The sequence below is a fragment of the Chiroxiphia lanceolata genome, chromosome 22 (assembly GCF_009829145.1).
Source record: "Chiroxiphia lanceolata isolate bChiLan1 chromosome 22, bChiLan1.pri, whole genome shotgun sequence".
Taxonomy (NCBI): Eukaryota; Metazoa; Chordata; class Aves; order Passeriformes; family Pipridae; genus Chiroxiphia; species Chiroxiphia lanceolata.
In genome coordinates this window covers 6,453,252-6,478,674 of record NC_045658.1, presented here as the reverse complement: position 1 = coordinate 6,478,674, position 25,423 = coordinate 6,453,252, and the positions used below count along the sequence as shown (strand labels likewise).

The 25,423-nt window shown below is 50.6% G+C and overlaps 1 protein-coding gene and 1 long non-coding RNA gene across 5 annotated transcripts in view; one reads left to right on the top strand and one right to left on the bottom strand.

Annotated features, from left to right (window-relative positions):
• Positions 1–8,813, top strand: part of LOC116797404 — a 96,382-nt gene extending 87,569 nt beyond the window's left edge. For 2 of the 3 annotated variants that reach the window (XR_004360645.1, XR_004360643.1), the window contains exons 4-9: positions 2,453–2,523; positions 3,948–3,950; positions 4,743–4,991; positions 6,270–6,325; positions 7,315–7,393; positions 8,385–8,813. This is a non-coding gene — a long non-coding RNA (uncharacterized LOC116797404). The remainder of the gene's footprint in view (positions 1–2,452; positions 2,524–3,947; positions 3,951–4,742; positions 4,992–6,269; positions 6,326–7,314; positions 7,394–8,384) is intronic. The other variant, XR_004360644.1, reaches the window with a different exon arrangement.
• SKI (SKI proto-oncogene) overlaps positions 5,579–25,423 on the bottom strand; it is a 121,941-nt gene continuing 102,096 nt past the window's right edge. For both annotated transcript variants that reach the window (XM_032708884.1, XM_032708883.1), the window contains exons 3-8: positions 16,497–16,622; positions 15,897–16,012; positions 14,636–14,886; positions 13,865–14,166; positions 11,631–11,861; positions 5,579–10,387 (exon numbers count right to left, since the gene is read on the bottom strand). In XM_032708884.1, coding sequence (XP_032564775.1) covers positions 10,199–10,387; positions 11,631–11,861; positions 13,865–14,166; positions 14,636–14,886; positions 15,897–16,012; positions 16,497–16,622 — 1,215 coding nt within the window. In that variant the 3' untranslated portion in view covers positions 5,579–10,198. The remainder of the gene's footprint in view (positions 10,388–11,630; positions 11,862–13,864; positions 14,167–14,635; positions 14,887–15,896; positions 16,013–16,496; positions 16,623–25,423) is intronic.

The window sequence follows — 25,423 nt, the reverse complement described above, 5'->3', positions numbered from 1 at the left end:
CAAAACCCAAAACAGGGCTCGAGGCTTTTGCTTGGGCTCCCCAAACTGTTCTGAGGCTTAAATGGAAGATGTGCAGGGAGGAAAGAAAAGCCTCCCTGGATGGGCCTGACGTGTCCTGGGCTGCAACGTGAGCTCAGTGGGGATTTCCAGCAGGAGCACAACTCCTACTTCTTGGAGGTAGAACTCAGCCTCCTTCATTATCAGGTCTCTGGGTGGGTTCATTCCTTCCCCATGGAGCTGGTGATTTATCTTATTTGATGGAGAAATTGCTATGACAAAATGCTGAAAGCTCTTGCTTGGGGCTATTTTTAATCTACTGTAGGTGAAAGATCAGAACACATTTTTGGAAGATTTATGTGTCATACCCCTGTGCTGGGTGGGATAAATGGGAGTTGACAAAATACAGGGCACAAGATTTAAACCATTGCCCTCTGACATCCCGAGGCATCCCAACCCTGTGTGATCACAGTTGTGTTCAGCTGGGGAAGGCTTTGCTCTGGGGGCACCTCAGATGCTCAGCAGGGGTGCAGAAATGCAGTCCCTGTTCAGTCTTTAAGCTTTATTGGTGGTGATCAGTAGTTAAACCTGCTCTCAGGCCTCTGTGGGTTTTAATGCAGAATATTTTCCAGCAGTCTCTGCGTGCTCGTGGTGTTTGTGCACAGTAACACAGCCCTGCTCTGTGGGGAGGGAGAAGCTACTTAATGACAGTTCAGCTTGTGCAGACTCAGCGTTTTTTGCTGATCCTTTAATAGTCCAAACTGCTTCCAGCTCCGGGATCTCTGTCAGCTGTGTCCATTTCTGAAACAGGAGCCCTGACAAAGGCTCTTGACAAAAGCCCTCAGAAATTCCAGGAAACCTTTTTTTCACATCAAGTGTGAGCCAGGGCCCGGTTTCTGCAGCAGTGCAGGAGAGGGGCAGGGGCAGGGTGGGTGCTCTGCCTGGGTCACCCAGAGCACTGGGACAGCCCTTCCAGAGCCAGGGAGAGGGATGGAGGGGTGAGGCTGAGGGAGTGCAGGGTGGCTGGAGAAGGGGTGGCTGAAGGGGAGGACTGGGCTGGCTGCAGGCTGAGACACTGCTCCAGGCAGTGCCCAGGCTGGAACCTGCACATCCCGGGATTTCACTGTTTTATTGCTGCCTTGGGGCTCCCCAGGCCTGCCCTGCTGCCCCTGCAGGTTCAGGGCTCTGTCAGTGCTCGTGGTGTTCACGTGCAGTTTGTGCTCCCAAAATGACACATCCTTGTGAGGCCACATCACCAATTAACATGTGGATTTGTTCTGCATGTGCAAGTCCTTTCTTGGGCAGGGAAGTGTCACAGAGACTTGGCTGAAGGAAAAAAGGAAGCAGTTTAATCTTAAATTGTAATTGTCATCCTCTGGCTAATGATAAGCGATATTATGGCCTGTGTATCAGCTGTAATTAAGCAGTGAGACACAACAAGGTGTGTGTTACAGGCAGATAACACAGTGCTTAAGAGCCAGTGACCTGCACAGCACGTTATCTCCCAGCTGCACGAGCCCAGGGTGTCACTGTGGCTCCCAAACCCACTGTCCCCTCTCCCCTGCCCACGGGCTGCTTTTGGGGTGCAAAAATGGGAGGAGGGTTCGTGTCGGATGATTTTTAAAAAAAGCTTCTTTTTTATAGTTGTCCATTTCTGCCGAGACAACAAACCAGTAGGGAACATCCTGGGGCACCATTCCCTGGAGTTCTGGGGGTTGGGCATCACCTCAGGGGATGTGCTGGCCAGGGAGTGTGGGGTGAGCAGGAGGGTCCCACTGCTGGCCCAGCACCAACAGCAGCTCCTCCTCAGCTCCAGGATTTCACTTTGCTGTCAGAGATTGCAGAGGGAGCTTTGGGCTGGAATGTGGTGTTGGATGGAACTTGTTTCAGAGTGGGATTTGGGTTTTGGTTGGATTGAAGGTTGGAAGTGTGAAGTTTGCACGGTTCATACCAAACCTGTCCCGTGGAGGTGCCATTGCCCACGGGAGTGTCCTGACCAGGCTGAGCAAAGTGTGGTGCTGCAGGAATGAAATCCAGGGTGGCACCAGCACCAGACTGAAGGGGGTGAGAGCACCTGAGTCCTGGCTCCTTGAGGACAATCCATGGTCTGTGTATAGTGTAGGAATCCTAGAGGAAAACTGGAAACCCCAGCAACTGAGACCTTGCAGTGGCAGAAAACATGGAACAGGGTCAGCTTTGCCCTGCTGGGTCCTGTCAGGGCACTGCTGTTTCCCTTTATTCCTCATGTTACCCCAGTGAAAGTTTGCAGGGCAAAACACTTTGATGTTGGTCCCATTTCCAGTTTAAGCCCCGTGGATGTGGATCTGCTGCCCCTCGGTACTGGGGCTGCTACAGAAAATTGCAAAAATTAATGTACAGCAGTACAGTTGCTGTATTTTGTTCCTGTGTAACAATCTGTCTCACACTTGTTTATTCATGTTTTTTCTCCCCCCAGCCATACAAATTAGAGTGTCACTGGGGTCTTGGTAAACAAACTGCTGGCAGAGGGAGGAAGGCAGCAGTAAGGTAAGGAGAGAAGCATTCCATCTAATCTCTTTTAACCAGTAATTGCCAGAATATGCATGAATTGATTTCCCAGTTTTTGGGTACTGTTACCCACTGAAAGGAGTGGGTTTTTACTTGGCTAAACGCAAGGTCTGAGCAGGGTGGGAGGTCAATCCTCTTGAGTCCTGAGTTGTGCTCTTTGCTGTCAGAGGCACAGTTTGGTTCTGGGGGTTGGGATGGCACTGAGCCCATCTGGACCCTGATTTCAGTGGCTGTCCTAGATATTATTGTATTAAAAATATAAATAAATCGAGTTAGGCTTAATATAAGAGCAGAGAGACAAGGCAGGGGCCAGAGCCAGCTGTCTCTTGCTCGAGTCCTTCCCCGGGTGTGAGTGCTCCTGATTCCAGCTGTGCACTGGGAATGCCTCTCCAGGGCTGGGATAATCCATTCAGAGCAATTACAAGGGATCCATCACCAGCAGGGCCTGAGCCACAGGTGGCAGCTGATGTGGGAAAAGGGATGGGAGGGAAGGAGGGAGTGCAGGGAGGGAGTCAGTGCCTCCCCCAGGGGTGTTTGCCCTGGGAATGGAGCAGTGTGGGATCCTGGGCTGGGCACAGGGGCTGTGTGTGCTGTGCCCCGGGCTGGGCAGGGCAGTGGGAGCTGCTGCTCCCTGGAAACTTCCTGGGAATCCACCCACAGCAGCGGGACTGGGGTGGGCACGAGGAGTTCAGAAATTCCCACAGGGAACCTTTTCTCCAACAGATCCCTGTGTCTGCTCACGGCCTCACATCCCATCCCACGTCCTTTCCTTGGTGTAGCTGGAATCCCATCCCGGTTTTTCCATGCAGAGGGTTGCAGGGGAAGCAGCAGGGCTGACATCAGCACAGCTGCAGGAACTGCCCACTGCAGAGCCAGGACTAGGAAAGCTCCACTGCTTAAAACTGCCCTGTGTGATGAATCCCTTGGCACTGCAGGGCAATCCTGGAGCTGCTGCCAGGCAGGGGCTGGAATTTGGGGCACAGGGTTTGGGTTTAACATGCAAGGGAATGTAACAGGGAGGATTTGGTACCTCCCCCTCATCAGTCCCTCTGCTCCTGCACTCCCCTCGTGGGTTGGAGAGGTAACTAAAGGAACTGGTCACTCTTCTCACAAAGCAATGTTGAAATCCAGGAGCTGGGTTTAGGAATTCTGAACAGCTTCACTGCCTGGGAAGTGACACTTTGCCTCTGCTGACACTGCAAAGGCCCCCAGTGCCTCTGTGGAGAGGTTTGGTGGGTGATTCCTGCTTGGACCATGAGCAAACAGGGATGTGGATCCACGGAGGCCCCAGCAGGGACAGTGTCACTGGGGACACTGCAAATCTGACCTCCTTTGAGGCTGGAAAACCTCATTTTCCTTTGAGCCCTGCAGGTTTCCTCTTGTTCTGTGCAGTTTTTCTCCAGCAGGTCACAGGTAAGGGAGAGGGAAGAACCTTGGGGTGGGAGGTGGAGGAACCAGAGGACTGGGAGAGCTGGGCCAGGATGGCTCTGGGGAAGCACTCAAAGCATGAAGTTCTCCAGGTTCCACCTTGAGGAGCTGACTCAACAAACACAGGAGTGAATTGCAGACCCTGAGCCAGAGACCCCCCAGATGCTGTGCAGGACAGTTCTGCTCCCTCAGCCCAGCCCAGGGAGCTGTGGAAACTGTTCCCTCCCAAATAAAAGTGTGTGGGAATTTGCAGTGCAGTCAGGTAGGCTGGAGTGCACATAAGCCAGCTCATAAAAATTCCAGGGGCGTGTACGTCACCCAGCTGGGGTTGGTTGGATTCTGCTCTTCCCTGGCAGTGCCTGGAGCTCCCTGAGATCACCGGGAACACTCCGGGGCTTCTGCTGCCTCCCTGATTCCCGGCATTTTCCACGCCTTTGTCCCTTCCTTGCAGGAGGTTCAGGTCTCATTCCCAATGTTCTGGGTGTTATATTGAGTAAATTGAAGTTATTCTGGCAGATAGTAATTAAATTATTGTTACTAAAATTTTAAATAGATAATTTTAGTTAGGAAATCAATAAACTAGTAATTTTCAAAACCCAGTTACCCCCTTAACCACAAACACCCAACAGCTGGCCTGGGCTTTCCCAGTTTGTGGGGTTGCACTCAGAGGTCCTTGGGGATGGAGCACAGAATGATGTTTGCAGCCTCCGCTGTTACCAACCCAAATCTGGTTGGTAATTCCTGTTTTGTAGCAGGAATTCCATGGGAAGGAATTCCATGGGAAGGAATTCTCTGGGAAGGACCAGCAGGGGAAGGACCAGCTTGTTCCTTCAGGGCCAAGTCCTGCCCTGCACCAGCTCCTCCAGTGATCCCAAACGCTGAGGGATCCCATGGAATAGAGGGCAGAGGAATTCCTATGGAAATTGTATTCCTTGTGTGGGGAGCCTGTGGAACCAAGTTCCTCTGAGTGTGTTGCTGAAGAACATCAGGAACCTTAAGATGTGTCAGCTGTGCAGAAGGTAACTGTCAATGAACTTTGAATTTTAGAACTCAAACTCCCAGGAGCAGTGGGTGGGATCTGGGGCCCAGGAGCCTTTCCCAAGGGAATGACGTGGGCCTGTGTTTGGGACATGCACCCACCCCTGGAGAGCAGGGCTGGCTGAGGCACAAATAAGAAGCAGAGGTTTATTTTTCAAGCCCTTTGCTCATTCTCTGGCTTTTCCAGTGCTCTTTGAGGGCATCTCAGAAACGTCCCGGGGCTGTGGAAATTCTGCAGCCACTTCTCAGAAACCCAGGAGAGAATTACTCTCACATATGTTTCCATCTTCTGCTTTTTGCATTTTCCCCTCTTGCATTTCTCTTTCTTTGGCCTGGAACAAACCCCTCTGTGCTCCCAATTCTCACTGTCCCAAGGACATTTCACTCCCGTGTCCCAGTTTCCCCGGGCGGTGGAATGCAGGATTCCCAGTTCGGTTCCAGCCTCCTTCCAGGAGTGTCCCTGCAGAGGATCTGGGGAAGGTTCTTTCCCTGAGCAGGACCAGGGGCTGCCTCAGCACATCTGGGGGCTGAGCCCGGGACACCCCAAGAACAGCCCAGAGCCCGTCAGTGTTTTCTGGACAAACAATTTTATTTTCGGTAATGCGTCTATACACTGTACATTCAGTCACTGTGGTATATAAGCATAGCTATTTTCATACATAATCTCATAAAGTCCTTTATTTTACAATATTATCTGCATTGGGGGGGAGGGGATGTGGAAAAGGGGGTGGAAAAGGACTATCAAGGTACACAGCGAAATAGATAAATATGCCAAGCTTTTTTCTTATTTTTTTTTAAATCAGGCATTTATAAACAAGAAAGCATACATTACTTACATAAAAATAGTTCTAGAATAGTAGAGTAAGTCATAATATTGTCATTAGCAGCAGCATAGGAGAGACCAGGATAACAAAAATGTGCTGAAATGCTATTGGCTATTATAAATGTAAAGATTTATTTTTCTTCAATTGAAAAAATGTCATTTCTGTGAGTTCTTTTGATTTAAAAAAAAAAAAAAAGAAAACCAAAAACAAAACAACAACCAAGCCAACAAAAAAAAAAAAAAAAACAAAAAAAAACTTCTCTCTAAAACACATGACTGCTGAGAGGGCAAAATGGAACAAAATCAACCTTTTGGTAATAAAATACTTTACAGTGAAAATAAGGACAAGTAAAATGCAAATGATGGAGAAAGGTTGTAACCCACATTGAAAACTTGCAAAAAGATTTTGTTTTGTTTTGTTTTTTTTTCCTAACAGACAGCAAAGGTTCTTCTCAGTTAAAAACACAACTCATAAAACAAGACAACTACCAGGTAAGAAAGAGTTTTGAAAAAGTAAACACCATATACACTTATAATACAACAGTGTAAAATGAAAAAAAGTATTTACATGTTGAATTTACTTTTAATGTTTTTTTTTACATTGGCTAGTTCTGTTTGAAAAGCAGAATATTATGTATAGAGTTAGCTGCTCCATAGATATGAATGTTATTGCTGTTGGTTTTTATTCCCTTCGTTAAGTCTTCGTTCAGTAATAGAAACAAGGAGTAATTAAACTGAATATACAAGTAGTAATATATTTGTAAGTACAGGGAGAGTCAACAGCCTGTATGAAACACCTCTTCTCCCTTTGAACTTCTTAAAGGAAACTAAAGCACAGATGAAGTGAGAGATGTGGCAGCTCCTGCACTCGGGGCTGGGGAGCCCTGGGAGTGCAGCAGGGAAAGAATTCCATGTGAGTGGGATTGACTGAGGTGCTGCAGCCTCAGAAATTACACAGAGAGCTCCCTCTCCTCCAGCACCTTCACACACGGGGCTGTCTCTGCAGAGCCCCCTCCCCACATCAGTGTCTCTGGGGCTGCCACAGGGACAGTTCTAATTATTCTGAATCAGAAACACGTTACACACTCTGCAGAAATAACAATTTAACTGTTAAATGTGTTCAGGAGATTCCCAACAGTTTAAGCCGTTCCCTGTGAGCCCCTCCTGGGGTTTGGCTGCTGCTGGACAATGTTTGTCCCCACCTTTCTTGCACCTTTAATTATCTCACTGATTTCAAACCTTAACTTATGGAAATGGCTTTTCACTCCCAAGGACCAAATATTGTGGAGTCTTAACTGGGGCAGGGTGAGTCCCCTGCAGGTCCTGCCCTCCTGGAGTGACCAACCCGGGGCAGAACAGGAAACCCCCAGTTGGAATTTTGTTCTGGAGCCTTTTCCTGCCCCTCTGAGCCCAGGGGAGGCTGCCTGGGGTGACTGGCTGTTGGTGACACTGTTCTGGTTTCTCCTCTGAAAATCCTGCAGGTTCCCTTCCTTCAGGAGGGTGGGAGCCTCCAGCCCTGGGAGCCACAGAGCTCCCCTGGACACGGAAAGGAACCCACAGGTAAGAGAGTGGCTTTTCCTGGGAAAAAACACCTGGAGATGGACAGGCTGCCTTTTTTTTCTTGAATTATAAGGGGAGAGACACTATCAGAGATCAGGGGAAACCCAAACAGACTGAATTTGCAAGGCCAGGGCTGTTCTCTGTGTAATTCCCAGCAGGGCAGCAAAGCAGAGCACGAGGGACTGGAGATGCACAGAATGGTAACGACAGACACAACTGTTTAGTTTCCCTTGAAGAAATAAGTGGATAATACAGCTCTGGAAATCATAAGGCTGAGAACATTTTTCTGCATACTGCATAACAAAAGAACCCCTTTACATAAGACAGTAATAATGCCCATTAATGACTATATGGCAGAGTTTAATCCATGCATATGATTTAATAATCGCAGAAAAAAAAAACATACAAAGAAAATAAAACCCCACATAAAAAAAAACAAAAACAAACCTGCTCAAGCATAATCAAAATTCCTTTTGCATTGCACTTTAGAAGGAGATCTGCACCTAGAGCCAGTCTCCAGCCTCCCAAACACACAAGGGCCAACCCCTGTATCCACAGACAGGTTCAGGTCATGGACTTGGTGTGACTGTTTCTTGCCCCCAACAGTTTTACATTGTCTCAGTAATTCCACTCCTTTCGTATTTCTTCTTTTTTTTGTACCTAAAACATATATATGAACTTCTTTGTTAATGCTCACAGTTATTATAATGGTTATTATAATGGTTTCAAGCAAACAGCTCTTGTTTAAAAAAAAAAAAAAATCTCTCTAATGTACTGTAAGTAAATACCATAATTTTAGGATTGGAAGCCGCTTTCTGTCTACTGGGAAATAATTTTGAAGCTTACATAGTTTGCATTAATGTCCAAAAGCAAATAAAGATTACTGGAAATATGTTCCTTTGTTTAGAATAACTTCTGGGTATGATGATGCATAGGGGGGTTCTCTTTTTTTTCTTTTTTTTTTTATTTCTTTTCTTTTTATTCTTTTAAGGTAAAAAAGTGTCAGCATTGCCTAGAGAAGATGCTGAGAGGATAAATGAGCTGGAAGGCACATCTGCAGCCCCAGATCACATTTTCACGTTTGAGTGTGTCAGAGGTGAGAGTTTAGGGGTGAAAATAACTTTTCTCTTGATCAGTAAAGCACCAGCTTTATTTGTTAAGCACTTTTGGGAGCATCTCAGCTGATCCTCAGCTTGGGTCAGATACAGCCACAAAACCAGTTCCCTGGTCTGGTGAATTCCTGCTTGGGATGTTCTGGACCTGCTGGATCCTCCTCTGTGGAGTGGAGATGCTGATGGGAGGTGGCAGTGCTGGCAGGTTGGGTTCATGGTTTGCACAGCTCTCAGGGCAGAATCTAGAATGCTTGGTTTCAGAAACAGGGAATAAAATGCAGAGTAAGATTCTGACAAAGTGCAGGTTTAAAAAAAAAAAAAAATATAAAAAAAACTCAGCACCACCCCCAGGGCAGTGATGGCTGCGTCGTGTCCCGGGGCTGCGGCTTGGACCCCAACATGAACGTGAGCTTCTTGTTAAAAACAAAAAGGTTTTTAAAAAAAACCCATGTGGCTTATTCACAGCAGCAAAACCGTTGGTGGTGTGGTCTGTGGTGTCCGAGGCTGCACCTCCCTGGGCATAGGAATCCTGCACTTCCCAGGGCGCGGGAATCCTGCACTTCCTGGGCACAGGAATCCTGCACCTCCCTGGGCATGGGAATCCTGCACTTCCCAGGGCACAGGAATCCTGACGGGCAGCTTGGGATGGGCAGGGAAATACTGAACTCACGGCGAGATGGTGCAACGAGATGAGTTTTCCAGAAAACTGAAAGCTGAAGATTTCAGAATGACTTCAACACACAGATGTCTCTGCTTTGTTCCTCTACCAACTGATCATCCATTTCCTTCCTCCCTTTCTTTCTTCCCTTTCCCAAAGCTCAAGTGCTCCTGGATGAAGTCTCTGCACACACCAAGGTGCTGGCGTGGGCTGCACACGCGGGGCCCGTGGGGCTCTCAGTCCAACACCACCTCCTTCCCCACCCCCTGCACGCTCCTGCATCTTCCCTTCTTCTTGTGTTTAGGGCAGGAAATCAAGATAATTCTTTCTAAGGAAAAAAAAAAAAAAATCAACTTGGAAAAGCACTCTAAACTTCCCCCACCCCCACGTGACGGGATGGAACCGCGCTGGCTTCCGAGATGGCTGGAAAACTGCTCCTGACATGGCACCATCACCAGAGAGGGGCTTCTGCACAAAGAATCCCAAAGCCTATAAAGTCATTAAAAATTGTGCATCGAAGGTTTGTTGTTTTTTTTGTTTGTTTTGTTTTGCTTTTAAACGTTCATTATAAAAAATCGTGTTAATTTTTTTTTTTAATACCAAGTCTGTGTAATGAATTATTTTAAATAGCTTATAAGAAAAGTTGGTTTGCTTTGTCAATTCCAAAATGTTCCAACGGGCAGGAGAACACAACCCCCCTGCCCTGCTCGCCTTGGACTCTGGGTTCAGCTGGACGCCGCCACTTGCTCCGAGTTTGTCAGTAGAAAATTCTCGCTGTGGACTTAAAAGTATTTTGTTTTACAAACACTTTGTGTTTTCTAGGCACAGTAAGATGTTGTGCTATATGGATCGGGAAGGAGGAAAAAAAACCAAAAAAAAAAAGAGGCAGAATTCAGTGCTTCTGTTCTAGAGGGTAACAACGTTTGCCTTCCAACTGCTGCGAGTCCGTGTTCCCGCCGGTGCCAGGACACCTCACACATCACACCCCCCGCGCCCGCCCTGCCGGCGCCGCTCCCGCCCTGCCCTGCTCTGGGCTCAGTTCTCCATGAGGCTCGAGGTGCTCTCGCTGCTGGGCTGGCTGCTCGACTTAGGCCACAGTTGTTCCTGAAGTTCCTTGACCACCTTCTCCAAGTGTTCCCGGGCCTCCCGCTCGTGCAGGAGGTCAGCGCGGAGCTGCTCCCGGTCGGCCTCGGCGTGCTGCAGCTTCACCTGCAGGTCCTCGATCTGGGGGCAGAGCAGACAGGGGGATGCCTCAGGAGCCTGCACTGCACCACAGAGCTCTGCACAGGCTGAGAGGAGGGACAAAACCGTGCACTTCAGGGGTAAGACTATCAGGATTGAGGCAAGGAAGGAATTCTCTTTTCTGTACTTTTTTCCCTGAAGGGGCTGCTGAGCTTTGAAACTTCCCAGTGACTCCAGCTCCAGCAAGGGAGGTGAAAGCCAGCAGAGTTAAGACATAGCCTAAGAATTCCTTAATGCAACAGAACTCTGGTCACTCCTTACACCATCCCTGTCACTTCTTGAGGTAGAGACAGCTCTGGCACAGCTGGAGGGCCTGGGGGGCTCGGGGGGGCCGTGACAGGGCTGGAATCAAACACCAGGGGATGCTGCCAACCTGGCAGTCCTGGCTTCAGAAAAGATAAACCTGCAGAACATTCTGCTACTTGAGTTCTTTTTGTGGTGATTTTAGCCTTTTAGCTTGGGAAACGTCATTTATTCCTTCCCAAGGAGGGGATGTTTTAGGAGACTGAAATTCCCTGTTGTCACAGGCTCTGGAGCAGCCCCAGTGCCCGGCTGGACAGAGCTGGAGCACACCCAGCCCAGCCCAGGGGTTCACCTGCCCTGCTGCTGCCTGGGTTGTGTGCTCTGGGAACAGCCAGGCACGCCCAGGGCAGCAGCTCCCGGCGTGGCTCTGTTTAGTCTGGACACCCCTTATCAGTGAGACATCCTGTGATGCTGGAGAGGAAGCCCCACATCATTTCCTGCTCCTGCTCAGACGTGTCTCAGCAGCACAGGGGCCACTCCCCTTCCCGTTATCAGAGAGCCTCTGATTGCCAGGGCTCTGCTTTTCCTCTTCCCCTCCTCCCTTAAAGCCGCCACACCAAATACCTGCAGCTCCCACCTGAGGCCCAGCACCGGCTCCAAGGAGCTCCTGTGTCTGACAACACCCTGCCCAGCACCCCCCTGCTCCCAGAGCTCCTCTGGCAGCAGCTCAATGTCCCCTGGGAGGCAGAGCCTGCCGAGGGTGACCCGTGTGTGGCAGGGCCGTGGGGGTGAGTTTAAACTCAAAGAGTTTAAGTTGGTCCCTGTGCCCCGTTTTTGGGAGTCCTGCCCTTTCCTGACGCGCTTTCCCCCGGCTGTCCCTGGGAGGGCGGTGGAGCCGCGCTCTGGCAGGGACAGGGACAGGGACAGGCACAGGCACAGGGACAGGGACAGGGGAGGGCTGTCCCAGCTCGGGGGGCCTCACCTGGGCCGAGTACTTTGCTCGGAGCCGCCCGGCCTCGCAGCCCTTGTCGCACACGCGGATCTGCCGCGCCTGCTCCAGCTCCCGCTTCAGCCGCACCCGCGACTCGTTCGCCTCCTTCATCTTCTTCTCGTTCTCCGCCCGCAGGCGCTCGATCTCCTTCCGCAGGTTGCGCTTGGCCTCGGTGGCTTCCCGCAGCTTCTCCTTCTTGGCCACCCTCAGGAACTCCAGCTCCTGGGCACAGAGGAGGGAGGTGTGAGCAGGGGGAGCAGAGCCCTGGGATCCAAACCCCATCCCCACCTCCCGCCGGCCGGGACCCCGCTCTGACCCTCGTACAAGCTCTTTTCCTTTAAATCCTCTGGGGTTCCTGCACTCCAGCCTCCCTGAAGTCCTGGATAACAAAAAGCTCGAGGGTGCAGCCACGTTTTGCTTTGTCAAGCAGAATGGCTGCGACCATCTGGGCCTGAATAAAGATGAAGTGCTGTTGGAGAGAGCTCCCAGCAACGTGCTCTGCTCCGGCTCCGCGTTCCAAACCCCCCAACCGCAAAGGCCGGGCTGGAACTGGAGGCACTGGAGATGCACAACATGGTAAGTGCAGGTTGTGAGTGTCCTTTGTGTCCAGCAAAGCTCAAGAGGGAAGTTCACAACCAGCAGCAGCTCCATTGTACCAAACCCCCCAAAAATCCGCTCAAGGCAAGTTCAAAACACAAACTGTGTGTGTTCTAACCCTGGGTGCTGTGAATGACTGGTGTGAGCTCCAAGTCTTCTGGCAACCAGCCCATGGACTGCCCTGTCACAACAGCTGGAGAACTCCAGGCTCCCTGGAGCTGAACTGAACCCACACTCTGCCCTGGGCACTGCCCCTCCCACCATCCAGGATCTCAACAGGAGCTGCTGCCTTGGAATCTAAATCCATGGGAGAGGGATAAGGAACCTCAAGGTACACAGGAAGCAACTCCTAAGTTGTTAAAGTCCATGTTCATCATAAGCACAGAGCTGTGGCTCGCAGGTCTGTCTCCTAAATGGTTAAATTAGAAACTGAGGATCTATTTTCCCCCAGCAGCAGCATTTCCTCCCTGTCCAGCCCTGGTTTCTGTGCAGTAACAGTGCAGGCAGGGCATGGGAAATGCACTCTGACAATCTCACTTCCCAGCCAGGCCATTGTTAGCACGGCCCTGCCTCTGGAAGGGCACACAGAGCCCCTGGAAACACACACACATGGACCTTCTGTGTGTGGGACTGGGAACCCACAGCTTCCCAAAGGGAAAACGGTGCCCAGACACCAGAGACCCTCTCCCCCTGACATGGGGAGAGACACTTAACACCTCACCACTCAATTCTGCTGCAGCAACTGCTTCCTCTAACTCCCGCTTTAAGTACCCACTATTTAGTTTAGATATTTTAAAATTAGCTTTAAATATATATCACTCATAAAAGTTTACTTTTAAATACATAAAATAAAACACAGATTTACTGAAACACAAGGGAATGAAGTGATTTGCTCAGGGTAACTAAGAACAAGCCAAAGAGCCCCAGTGCTGGTTATGTGTCTCCCATGCTCTATCTGCACCATCCCATGGATTTGTCCCAGCTTGGGAACAGCTCCACAGAATACTCAGAGAGGACACACAAATCTCCTGCCTTGGCTGTATCTTCTGTTTCTCTGCACTACTTCTGTCCCAGCCCAAACAAAAACCAGTTCAGCCACCACTGAGCTCAGCTCATGGCCAGCACTGACCTGCAGCTCTGTCTGATCACTCATACAACCCCTGTGTCCAGGATTTCCAGAAATAAGGAGCTGCTTCCCTGACTGAAGCCAGTGGGATGCCTGACAAAGACCTCAGTTCAGCTGTGGCCAAGCCCCAGGAACACCCTCCCTCAGCTGGGACATGGCAGGGTTTTCACAAAGCTTTTAAAACTCCAGCTAAAGCCTCCAGAAATGTTTCCTGTTCAGTGAGATGAAAACAAAATAAACTGCTGGACTAGGAGACTTTTTCAAGTAATGAAAAGATGTTGATTTTGGTAACCATGGATTTATAACCCAAGGAAAAACAGGTGGAAAGCTTAAAGGTGGAGGAATGGTCCCTGTGCTTTGGTTTCCCGGCTGGATTTACAAACAGAGCCCTGGCAAAGGCTGTTGCTATTTGGGATAAGTGAGGCAATTCCCTTTTCCCAGGAGGGTCCCCAGTGCCCCTGAGGAGCCCCTGAGCAGGGCAGGGTAGGAGGGGTGGCAGTACCTGGTGCAGGCTGCGCTTGGCCTGCAGGGCCGCGTTCAGCTTCTCCTCCTGCTTCACCCTCATCTTCACCACCTCGTGCAGGAATTTCTCTTTGGCTTCTTTTGTGTCCAGGCCACTGTCCAGGGCCTGCCTGAGGTGCTCCAGCTCAGCTTCCAAGCCGCTGCTGTGGGAGTCAGGGTGTGCTGCCACCTCGTAGGAGCTGTTGACGGGCACCGGGGGCTGCATCCCAGGGGAGCTCATGTCCTTGGCAGAGCTGGATGAAGTGAAGGATGGGGAGGAGAGCGAGGATAAGGAGGAGGTGACTGGAAAAAAGAAACATGGAAACATTAATTTAAAAATGTCTAAAATCAATACATGTATTACATACAGCTCATATATTACTCATATTTAAGAGCTGGACTCAATGATCCTTGTGGGTCCCTTCCCACTCAGCATATTCTGAGATATATATTTTATATATATATATATATATATTGTATAGCTCAAAAGATGCTGAGGCCCTTTTATACAGACACTATCAATATTCAATTAAAAAAAAAAAAGAAAGACAATAAAACCTGGCTTGTTTTATACTGTGATACTTGAAATATGACACAAAAGCAGCCCTGACTCAAGGGACCAACTCGCAATTTGTCTGAATTGTGACCGTGCAAGTCACGTCACCGTTGAGGCTTCAGGCTTCCAGAATTCCATTTGAACACCCAAAAAGCTGCACAGTGAAAGATCCAGCCCAAAGACACTAAAACAAAGGCAGGTACGACCACCACTCACATTCTTCCCTGGTTTCTACTTCAATTTCTGCTTCTGACTCCTTGTCCTCCTCGGGGGCCGGGGCCGTGGCCTCGGGAGCAGCCACGTGTTCCACGTGTTTCCTTTTCCTGGGCTGGGCAGAGCTCAGGGAGTCGCTGCCCCGGGACACCACGGTGGCACAGGGGGGGTTGCTCACGATCTTCTGCTGGGCTGGGGGGGCCAGGGCCACGTTGGGGGCCACGGCGCTCTCGAAGCTCTTGTAGGAGTAGAAGCTGGTTCAGAGCAGGAGGCAAAAGGAAGGAGAAAAGGGTCAGGTTCTAGGCTTTAGAATGATTCCCAGGCCGTGTGTGGCACTGGAATGATGGTGAGTTCACTGATTCACATCAGCTGAGAACCTGCTGTATCTCCAGCCCTGATTCACACCAGCTGAGAACCTGCACTTGCCAGTGTTTGCTCTCATTAAACCTGGAGATGAGGGACACCCCGAGCACCCAGCTGGGAAGGGATCACATTCCCAGTGCCATGTATCCCAAGGGCACGAAAGGGATGGGACCTCCCAGAGCCCGCAAGTCACAACTGTCCCCTCCTGCTCCTCCTGCACTGTTGTTTTGCCCAGCTGCACCCTGCACTTGTGTCCATCCACAAACATTCTGAGAGCTCAAACCAGCACTTCCCAAAGGAAAGCCATGGAGTGCCAGAGAGCCTTTGGTGTGTCTGTGATTTGGACACAGCACCCAAGTGCCCCTGTGTAAAACCAGAGGTGGAACAACCAGCACACCTGTGGTAAAGAGCAGTGATACTGCAACATCAAATTCGTAGGATTTTGCAAAAAGAACAGCCAAGACTTTGTATCTTTGATCCAGCATCTCCTACACCATGTGCCTTCAGTTATGTGTTAAAATTCCTCCTGAACCTGCTAAGAATGGAGCTGTGCTGGGAACACAGCCTGTGTCAGGGAGCTGCTGCAGCGCCCATGGAATGGATGGGAATGGATGGGAATGGATGGGAATGGATGGATGCTCCCTGACCACCTGCCTGACACAGTGACTCCACTGCCTTTAGATGAAAGCCCAAGAACTTCAGTGACTGTCCCCAGAGGGGACACACAGCATTTTCACATTTTCACAGCAGGTCTCACCCCAGAAAATTCATTTAATGAACACAGAGACCACCAACACTTCTCCTGGTTTCCCTTCCACCAATCCCACCACTGATGGTGGTGCAGTGAGGGAGGGACAAAGCCATCCACCCAGAAGGAAGCTGCCCCTCGATGTGTCCTTACCTGTCCCGGATGAGGGCGGGGAGGTGGCCCGAGAGCTCCTTCTCGCCGGCCGACACCGCGGGGGACCAGGGCCGGAACGCCGAGAGCCGCTGCCGGGGGTGCACACACCCGATGCTCTGGGGACAGGAGTGACACACACAGTCCTTCATGTCACAGCACGGGGACACCCCGGTCCCCAGGGCCACACCCAAGTCCCCAGGGTCACACCTGGGTCCCCAGGGTCACCCCACCGTCCCCACAACCACCCCCACGGCCAGGCCCTGCTCCCGCCAGGAAAACCTCGTGTGTGCTCTGGGCCAACGAGTTCTGTGCAGGTCACAGGGACCACAAACAGCTCCTGAGTCCTGCAGGATTCCTGCACCTCAAATGCAGGAGGGAATTCCTCACTTCCCTGTCCCAGTCCGGGTCAGTGGGCACAGGAGGGTGGCAGGGACACGGGGGGACTGTGCAGCTCAATGCTGACCAGGAGAAGGATGGAAATGGTGCTAATGTAGAAAACCTGGGCAGGTTGGTTCTCTCGTTTTCTCCTCATTTCCCCACTCCATGAAGTGATGCCATGTGCTAATTTGATCTTTCAATTACAAAATATTCAACAATCACCTTGTTGGATGAACTGGATAAGGACCGTAACCAACTGGACTGTTTTTCCTTCTCAGAAGAAGCTGGAGATTGGGAAGCAGAGTCATCTGTTTTGGGCTTTTTGGAAGCAGGAGGATCTGAAGAGACCTGAAACAAAGACAGGCAGGAAAAACCAAAGTCAGAATTCCTCACTTTGCAATCAGCTTAGAAACAGGTTATAAGGCAAAAGCCAAATTTGTATTTAAAAGGAAGAAACCTTGGGTGTTGTCCTGTAAGGCCAAACAAAGGAGTGAAAACAAGGGGCAGACACCAGCTGTGACATAACAGAGCTCATCTCTTCCCTCGAGATCCTCCAGGGCAGTGTGGAGGGTGCAGGAGACAGGGGCAGTGACCTGAGGGAGACACTGCACACAACTGTCGGCCCTTTATGATTTTTGTGTGCAGAAAGGTAAGTTTAATGTGGTTGCTGAACTGGAAAGATTATTTTAAACGAGAACAGACCAGACTTTGTTATTCTGTTTGCAGTGGTTGTTATGCCGATGACTTCACTACCCCACAGCTGCAGTGGATTCTGGGGGTGCTGCCAAGAGCTGCTTTGCCTTTTCCACAAGTGGCTCAGCTTGGCCCATAAATCATCCTCAAGCACAAGAAAGCCCTTTGGCAAGCAAACCCCCTTTCCTTCAACACCGTGAAGGAATAAAATTCCTATAGTCCCAGCGTGGCTTGCAAAAAAATTGGTAACTACTGGTTTAACTGGTGCTCTGGGGATCCCAGCTGGAAGCCCTGCCAGCACAAACACCTCCACGGGCAGGGAGGGAGAAGGTTCTGGACCCTGTGCTGCATCATGACCAGATATAATAAAAGAAACGTTCCACCTCCATTTCTGTCCCTCCTTCTGTCTTTTTGCAGCTCCAAACTCTCCACCTTTCCATGTTCCCCTGCCCTGGCTCCCAGTGAGGTGGCAGAACCACGCTGCAGGAACTGCTAAAGCCTCAATTTTGCATTAATTTTTTTCTTCCTTACACCCCTCTGTGGTTTCTGTGGGCAAACAAGCATTGATACAGGTGAGTGTAAAACACAGAGATGGCAACATCCTGGGAGCCTGAAGTGCTCCAAATTCAGGTCTCCTGGCCAGTGATGGAAAGGGTCTCATTTGCCAACGTCCTGTGTTCTGAAAATCAGTCCCCTCCAGGCACCTTCAGCTGGGAACTCAGGGGCTGCTTCTCCAGGGGATTACTGAACCTTGTACCTGAGGAACTGTCCAAGTGCCCTTCTACAGAGTCCCAACCCAGCAGCTCTGTAACTCCAGCCATCCCACCCCTTTGCACACCTTGATCAGGAGGAAATCACAGCCCCAAGCCCGTGCCCAGCCTGCAGCTCCCACAGGAGCAGGGCAGGAGCCTGAGCTGTGGCTGCAGCCCGTGGCTGCCCAGCTCCTGCCAGTCCCTCTGGCACACACCCACCCTGCCCAGCGTGCCCAGGAACGTCATCACACCGTGCCCAGAGGGCTCAGCACAACATTCCCTGGCACTGAGGGCACAGCAGATGAGCAAGGATCCCACGGGGAGGGGGGGTGTGACCCCCAGTTACAACCAGCCCGTGCCAGAGCCAGATGCCAACTCCAAGGGATTTGCAGTGGATTCTTTGGGCACGGCCTCAGGCTTCCCCAGGGCTGCTCAGACCCAGCTAGGAAGAGGCATTCCCACTCTGGAACACTTTCTGCAGAGCAGGACAATGCACTGGAGGAGGTTTGTTCCTGCTCTCGGAGATGCTGCCTGTGCAGAATCAGTGACAGCACGAGAAAGGTATTTGGCAAGTGCCCACTGATCCCAGCCCTATCCACTGGGGATGCTGAGCTGTGTGGGGAGGGGAGTCGGGGTGGAGGGTGGGGAGGAAGGGGGGCTTGGAATGGAAAAGGCAACAGGTGGCAGGACTCAGCACGGAGCCCGTCCCTCCCCCGGCCATCCGCCCGCAGGACATTCTGTGCCGGCCGGGGGGGACAGACAGGGGACCATTCCCACCCGGACACTGGGGCCATCCCTGCTCCACACACTGGGGCCATCCCCGCTCTGGACACCACGGCACACGGGACACCCATCTCCAGGAGCAAGAGTCCATTCCCTAAAGGCTGCAGGGGAGATGTTCCAACAGAACGATCTCCTTTGCTCATCTCCAGCTTTCTCCACTCCCCCCCTTCCTTCCCCTCTAAATCCAGGCTGACACCAAGGGCCAGGAGGGCTCTGAGCACAAAACCTGTCAGCAGACCTGGGAAATGATCCTTAACCTCGTTGCCAGGAGCCCGTATTGATCTGAAAACAGGAGCTGCAGCTCGGGAGAAAGCAGTGAAGGAGGTGTGTGCACGGGGGGAAACAGGTCTACCTCCCCCAGAGACATGGAAATGGGAGAGGAAAGGAGGTGCTAAGCAGGGCCTGCAGGGTTTTCTAACTTAAGTCATCTCCCACCACGGGACTCCTGTATCCTGCCAAACCAGGGCTGCCTGATGTGGTGCAGCCCAAAAAAGGGCTGCTGCCAATGTGGGTTTGGAGCTGCTGTGACACCTCCACCGGTGTCTCTCCACCCACTGTCCCGTTGTGCTCACAAGGATCAGCTGCTGGCTGAGACAGGAGCTGCCTCTTGGGAGCTGCTTCAAAAACCCCACCTTAGCAGTGTACAAATGTAATAATTCCAGCAGCTTCCCCCTGGTCTGTGAAATACCGAGTCACTGCATGTTGATTTTAGTCAAGAAATGGAGGTTCCCCCTGAAACTCCGGACCCAGAACCACCCTTCTGGCCACAGCCTGGAGCCATTGGATTCCAATTTTGCAGGCTCTGACTCTGGAGGAGGCGGGAGGGAATTTGCTCTCAACTACAGGAAGATACTCGGATGTGGAACAAGACGAGTCACTGAACACAAAATCTCCTCTCCAGGTGACTCAGCCATTACATCCCACTCCAGGACAGATTCCAGGCACCAAGATACCCCACTCCAACACTCCTCTGGCCCCAGCAGCCAGCAAACCTTGGTACTGGCTCAAATGGGCATGATTTGATTCCATTTCTTCTCTTTGCCAAATAACGAAATGCACAGAGTTGCAAAAGAAATACTGAAAATCTGATGTAACTTTTTTGCCATCTTCACATATGATTTATGAAACCCTTGAACACAAACTCTGGGAGACTGAAATAAGTATTTCCTGATTTCCTGTTCATTTTTTTTCTTCCATTGGAGGCAACTTAACAATCTGCTCTCAAATGGGCCCCGTGCTGGGCACACCCACTTGTGAATGTACATTTTCTCCACTCCACAGCCACGAGAAACTTCAGGACACAAATGGGCCCAGAAACGCTGCAGGAAACGTTTTCTTAAGCTTTGGGACTGCTGCTTTCTGAAGCAAACAAGTTTCAAGGAAAAAGAGATACAGAGGGATTTACAAAGCTGCTAAAAAAAGATGTCAGGAGTCCACTGCAGTGGGAGATTGGGGCCCATGAATAATGTCAGCCATTTTAAGGCAAACCCAAATTAGGCGGCTCAGTTTGGCCTCCAGCCAACCAGGGCCACATTTGACATGTCAGATCAAATTTTCTACTTCAATTAAGTATTACAGTAACAGACCATGAGACCAGTGGAAAGAATTTCTGACCCTCTCCCCCTCTCAGAAAGACAAACCGTGCCCGGTGCTCTGCAGAACCAGCAGGTCCAGGTCGGGCACCCGAACGTGCAACTCTTCCTGCAACCACGACAGAAAATGGGCCCAGAAGAAATTCTGACGTTTTAAGGTGTGGGAGTGCTCACAGATATGATTCCTGGTGCCTGAACATCTACCCAAATACATCTCCTGAGGGAATTCACTTTCTTTTCTCTACTGGGTTGAGCAAAGGCTTCTGTTCCCTCCTCATCCTTGGCCCTGCCGTGCCCAAAAACGGGGCTGTGTCACGTGTGGGGCTGCACATGGCAGTGAAAACAGGGCTCCTTTGGCCTTGTTGAGAGTGAAAACATTACATGAAACGAGTTGAAAATGTTTAGGAGGCCTGCAAGCCTGTGGAACTTTCAGCTTAGGAATATACTTCCAGAAATCAGCCCATCTCCAAATCCTGATCTCCCCCCTGTCAGCAAAACCTCCCTGTAACTGGCTCTGAGTCTGGCACTGAATTCCAAGACCTCACTGCAAACACAGAGCTGGTGAGTGGCCCGTGTCTCTGTGCTGGTCCCCGTTCCCAGGCCAGCTGTGATGCTCTTCCATGGGGTGAGTGCAGGAATGGGAACTGCTGGCTCTGCTGCCCGGCCCTGGAGATGCAGCAGCTCTTCCTGCAGCTCCAAGAGCATCCAAGAGCCTTGGGAGCAGGTGCAGGGACCCTCAGCTAAAGGGACAGAGCTGCTCTGCAGTGCTTGGATGAGGGCTGGGAATCCATCCCTTGGCCCTGTCCAGTCCTTTTGAGGAGGGACGGGAAACACGGACACCAGACCAGCAGGAATCACGGCATCCTGTGTGGCATCCTTAGAAACTTCCAGGGTCTGTTCCAGGGGCTTTTCCCGGTTTGCTGGTGACACAGAGCGGTGTCTGACACTGCTGAGCAGCTGATGTAAGATGGGAAACACCCCGTGCCCATGTTTAAAGGGTGCTGGGACATTCACCTCCTGCTCTTACTGGCAGTGAAAGGATGCAAAGACTCATTTTAAGCCCAGGTCAGTCCCAGCTCTTCCTTCAGCAGCACCCAGGTCAGGCTTTCCAGGCTCCTGCTCCACAAGGATCTTTATGTTACACAGCTCTGTAAATGGTGTTTCAGAAGTGCCAAGGATTCAAAAGCTACTTCAGGAGGCTTCCAAGACCACAAAATTCCAGAACTTGGGAACTGACCTTGGAATTCTCCATGTGGTGCCTTCACAACTCGTGGGCCTGAGTCTCTCTAAGAACAGGCTGAGGAGGGGAGGGTGTTCTGGCTGCCTTGAGGTTTCTTTCAGATCTCCAGTTCAAATCAAATTTAAAAATGCACAAAGGAGGCATCTTCCATGTGGGAAAGGGGCCCTTCATGCCCATCCTTTAAGCCTCCAGGAGCACGTCGACGGGTGGCCAGAGCACTTGCTTCCCAAAGCCTCTTTGTGACGCGGTCCAGAAGTGATTAATAAGGTATTAGAGGTCTCTGTAAGGACTGCACTTTCACGTGGATTAAAGGAATAAATATATTCAGGTACAGATTGAAAGCTGGGGAGGGTTGTCCCGATAATAAAAAAAGAGCTAAAAATAAAGCTGTGCTGTAAGAAGATTTACTGCTTGTCTCCTGCAGGCATTCAAAAGAGAGAAAACCCACCACACTGCAGTGTCACTGCCAGGGAGCGTATGGAGCATTTGTTTTATTTTTCTTTTCCTTACAATTTTGGTTCCATTGGGCAGGAATCCAGGCTTTCCATCTTCCCATTTTTCGCTGCTCTGGTGGAAGCACAAAGCACTCGTTTTACCCTGTCATTTTGGGACGTGTGATTACGGGAAGTATTTGCTTTCTATTCCTGCCTTCACAGCACATGTTGGCTGCCAGTGTGTCCCCCCAGTCTGACCCGTGGGGAATCTTCACAAACCACACTGGAGAGCAGAGCTGGGGAAAAAAATCCCTCCTGGAGCTGCCCCTGCCTGTGGAAGAGCCTCGAGGGCTCCCTTTGCCTCCTCCTGAGGGATCTCCTGCCTGTGCAAGGGTCTGATGTCCCCTCCCTGCTGCAGAGTAAACACATCTTCCCAGTTGCTCCAGAAGAACTCCAGGGAAAGGGGTAATGGCTCTGTCAGTCCAGCTAAAAAACCGGGAGCCGAGTTTTTCTCACACCTGTGTGAAAATCTTTTAATTTCTATGGAAACACATCCAAAATTTGCAACAGAAGAAGTGAAAAGAGACTGGACTGTTTTATTTCAGACACCATCTCAGCTTAAAGCAAAGTCCTACAAGTCCTCTTTGATGAATTCATCTTGCACAGGCAAATTGGAATTATTTTCTATAACACTCTGCACAGCCCCTGGCATAAGTCATCATCCACTTGCAAAGCTCCTTGGCTAGCATAAAAGAGAGAAAAAAACCTTTTCTCTCCTGTCTCAGTATTTCTTTCCTTTTATTCTTTTAGTACAAAAATTAGGCCAGATGACATCTGATGACTGCACTTATCCTTGGGAGCAAACACTGACACAGTTCTAGTGAGCTCTGCAAGAGCAAAGCCAGCAACCACCTCCCAGGCAGACCCCAGATCCACAAACTGCATTTGGAAATGGAGGGAAGAAAGGCAAACCTCACCCCTTTTCTATTTCTCACAGACTGGTGAAGCTTCTGGGATCCTCTGGGACTTCACTGCAACTTGTGACCTTTTTCCCAAGTCCAGTCTCAGTGAAGTTGGGACATCACGAGGATGCAGCTCGTGCTGGAAACTTGCACTGACAAAAAACACCCACCTGGCTGTTCAATCCCTGATCTCAACAACAATTCTTTTAATTTGCTGTCCTCCTTGTACATCTATCATGCAAAATCCTTCTCTGATACAGATCTCATCCTATAAACCCGTAAAACTCTCCACATCTCCTACAGTGACTTTTTAACAGCCATTCTCTGGGTCTCAAAAGTCTATGAATCTTCAGTGGTGGCTCAACACAACCAGTTTTTCCTGTGTAAAGTGATTCTTCCCTGTGCCAGGGAGCAGCACAAGCACAAACCCACCGTGGGGAGAAGCCCCTGCACGGATGGGAACACTGGGATAAGCCAGAAATAAAGTGAAAGCCACGTGTGAACGTGGCTGTCAGAGCTCCCCCAGTGCCAGAGTGACACCCCTCAAATAAAGCACCCCCTGATCCTTTGCCTTCTTCTTTTAAAGCAGCATCTGAAAGGAGCTGATCATTTGTTACACCATGTACTTGCCTTTTGGCTCTTGGCTGATGCCACTGGAAGTCTCTTTTCCACTGGCTAAGAGGCTGTTTTGCCCTTCCAGTGGAAACTAAAAGTTGCAGCTTGAAAAGAATTCCCTGCCCTGTGGTTTGAAACAAAACAAAACAGTTCAACTCACACTTCCCAGCGTCTGAGCAGAGCCAGGGCTGGAGAGCAGCACAAACCAGGTCAGAGGGGCTGAGCAGAAAGAATGGTCCCTTTTCCTCGGGTCGTTTTTCTTGGCAGCAGCTGCCTGGGAACTCTGGGATGCCCTGTCAGTACCAGGGGAAGGAGAGGGACCGAGGAAAACAACTGGGATCTGCACTGCACACACGGGGATGGGTGTTCCAGGGAAAGAGGGAGCGTGTTTGGCAGTGGGGAGGAACCAAGGGGGGGGCAGTGATGCCACCAGATTCATCAAGAAGAACCAAAATTTCCTCTGTGACCAGATCTGCTTTGCCCAGTTGCCGCTGAATTGTTTGTGGGGTCACAGTTCTGGGCATTAAAAAGCCATTTGTGGACACAGTTTTCTCCTCACATTTTCTGTGCAGGGCAACCAAGGCCCTCCTGCTGTAACTGCACTGAAGTTCCAGCTCCAAACTCTCTCTGAGGCATCTCCTCCTGTGCTGTGGGGACACGTCCACTCTGCCAGCCAAGAATCTCAGTTTAGTCTCAAATGCTACATAAAAGGACAAGTATTCCCTCTGTGATTTCCACCCAGTGTTCTTCTCTGAGCACCAACTCAGCAACCAGCCAGTTCATGAAGCCAAGAAAGGGGACAGGGGGCTCTAAAATTGACCAAACTGATGGGCCTTTGGTGTTCTTCTGTCCATCCCTCCTGCAGTACCTGGGCATGGAGCTGCCAAGCTCCAGCCTGCCCTGATTTGGGGTCTCTGCTGCCTGGGGCACAGAGCCTGCTCCTGATTCAGCTGCAGAGCCACCACTACCCAGCTCTGTTAGTTATGGGAGGAAAGGACAGCAGCACAGAAAACAGCCCAGTCAGTGAGCAGCCCTGCTTTAACAACCTCTCCCAATTTGGCTGCAAAATGAGGCCACAGCCCCTCACCCCCCTCTTCCCTCATCCCCTAATCCCCTGTTTGTGCCAGGCTGGTTCTCCCGGGCTGGCACATGTGTGTGAGCGTGTGACACCGAGGGTGAGGGCAAGGGACAGAGCCTTTGGTCAGCCTAAGCCTGGGACAAGAGCCTCAGGACATCCCCAGGAATTACTCCAAAGCTGGAGAGCCAGTGAGCTCAGCAAACCCCACCGTGACCCAAAATCACCTGCACTGCTGCCAGGGCTGTCCCTGCCAGCCTGCCCTGCAGCCCCATCTCCCCTCCCTGCACAGACAGTCTGTCAGCACATCTGGCTGGGCTGTGGTGCCATCCTGGGCACCAACAACACCCCAGAACAACCGAGATCCTGGGGCTGCAGAAAGGCAGCGCTGCCCTGGGGCTGCCCCACACTTGTTTTTCACTGGCATTTAATGTACTTGAGGTGACCACAGGGAAGCCTGAGAGCATTCTGGAAGGTGCAGTTTCTGTGTCCAAGGAGAGGACCAGGAGCCAGGCTCTCTGCCTTGAAGCCCAGCTACAATGAGGTGCAGAGAAACAACTGCCATGAGCTCAAATATATTCACAGTCACCATAACACATCACCAGAGTCTGAATCTTCTGCTCTAACCAACAGACAACGCAGTTTTTAAACCCAAGACTGCTTCACATATGTATCAGTGAAAGTCGATACATTGATCATGGATTAATAGTTACAAATCCTATTAAGGTTACAACACTGCCACGGAAAACCCCCACCCAAGGAAGCAAAATGCAGCCAGGCCTCAGGGGAATCACCACCTGGAGCCCTTTTACCAGAGGATGATTGAAGGAGAAGAGCAGTAACCACATACTTATGGATATTTTAGGTGCCAGTGGCTTTAAGTTACTGAGCCAATTTAGTATCTGAAAAACTCGGTTTTCAGTCGAGGCCACTGCTGTAAAAACCCACTTTCTGGGGAGTAACTTCTCACCATCCGGACACAGAAGAGAGGAAAAACCCAAAT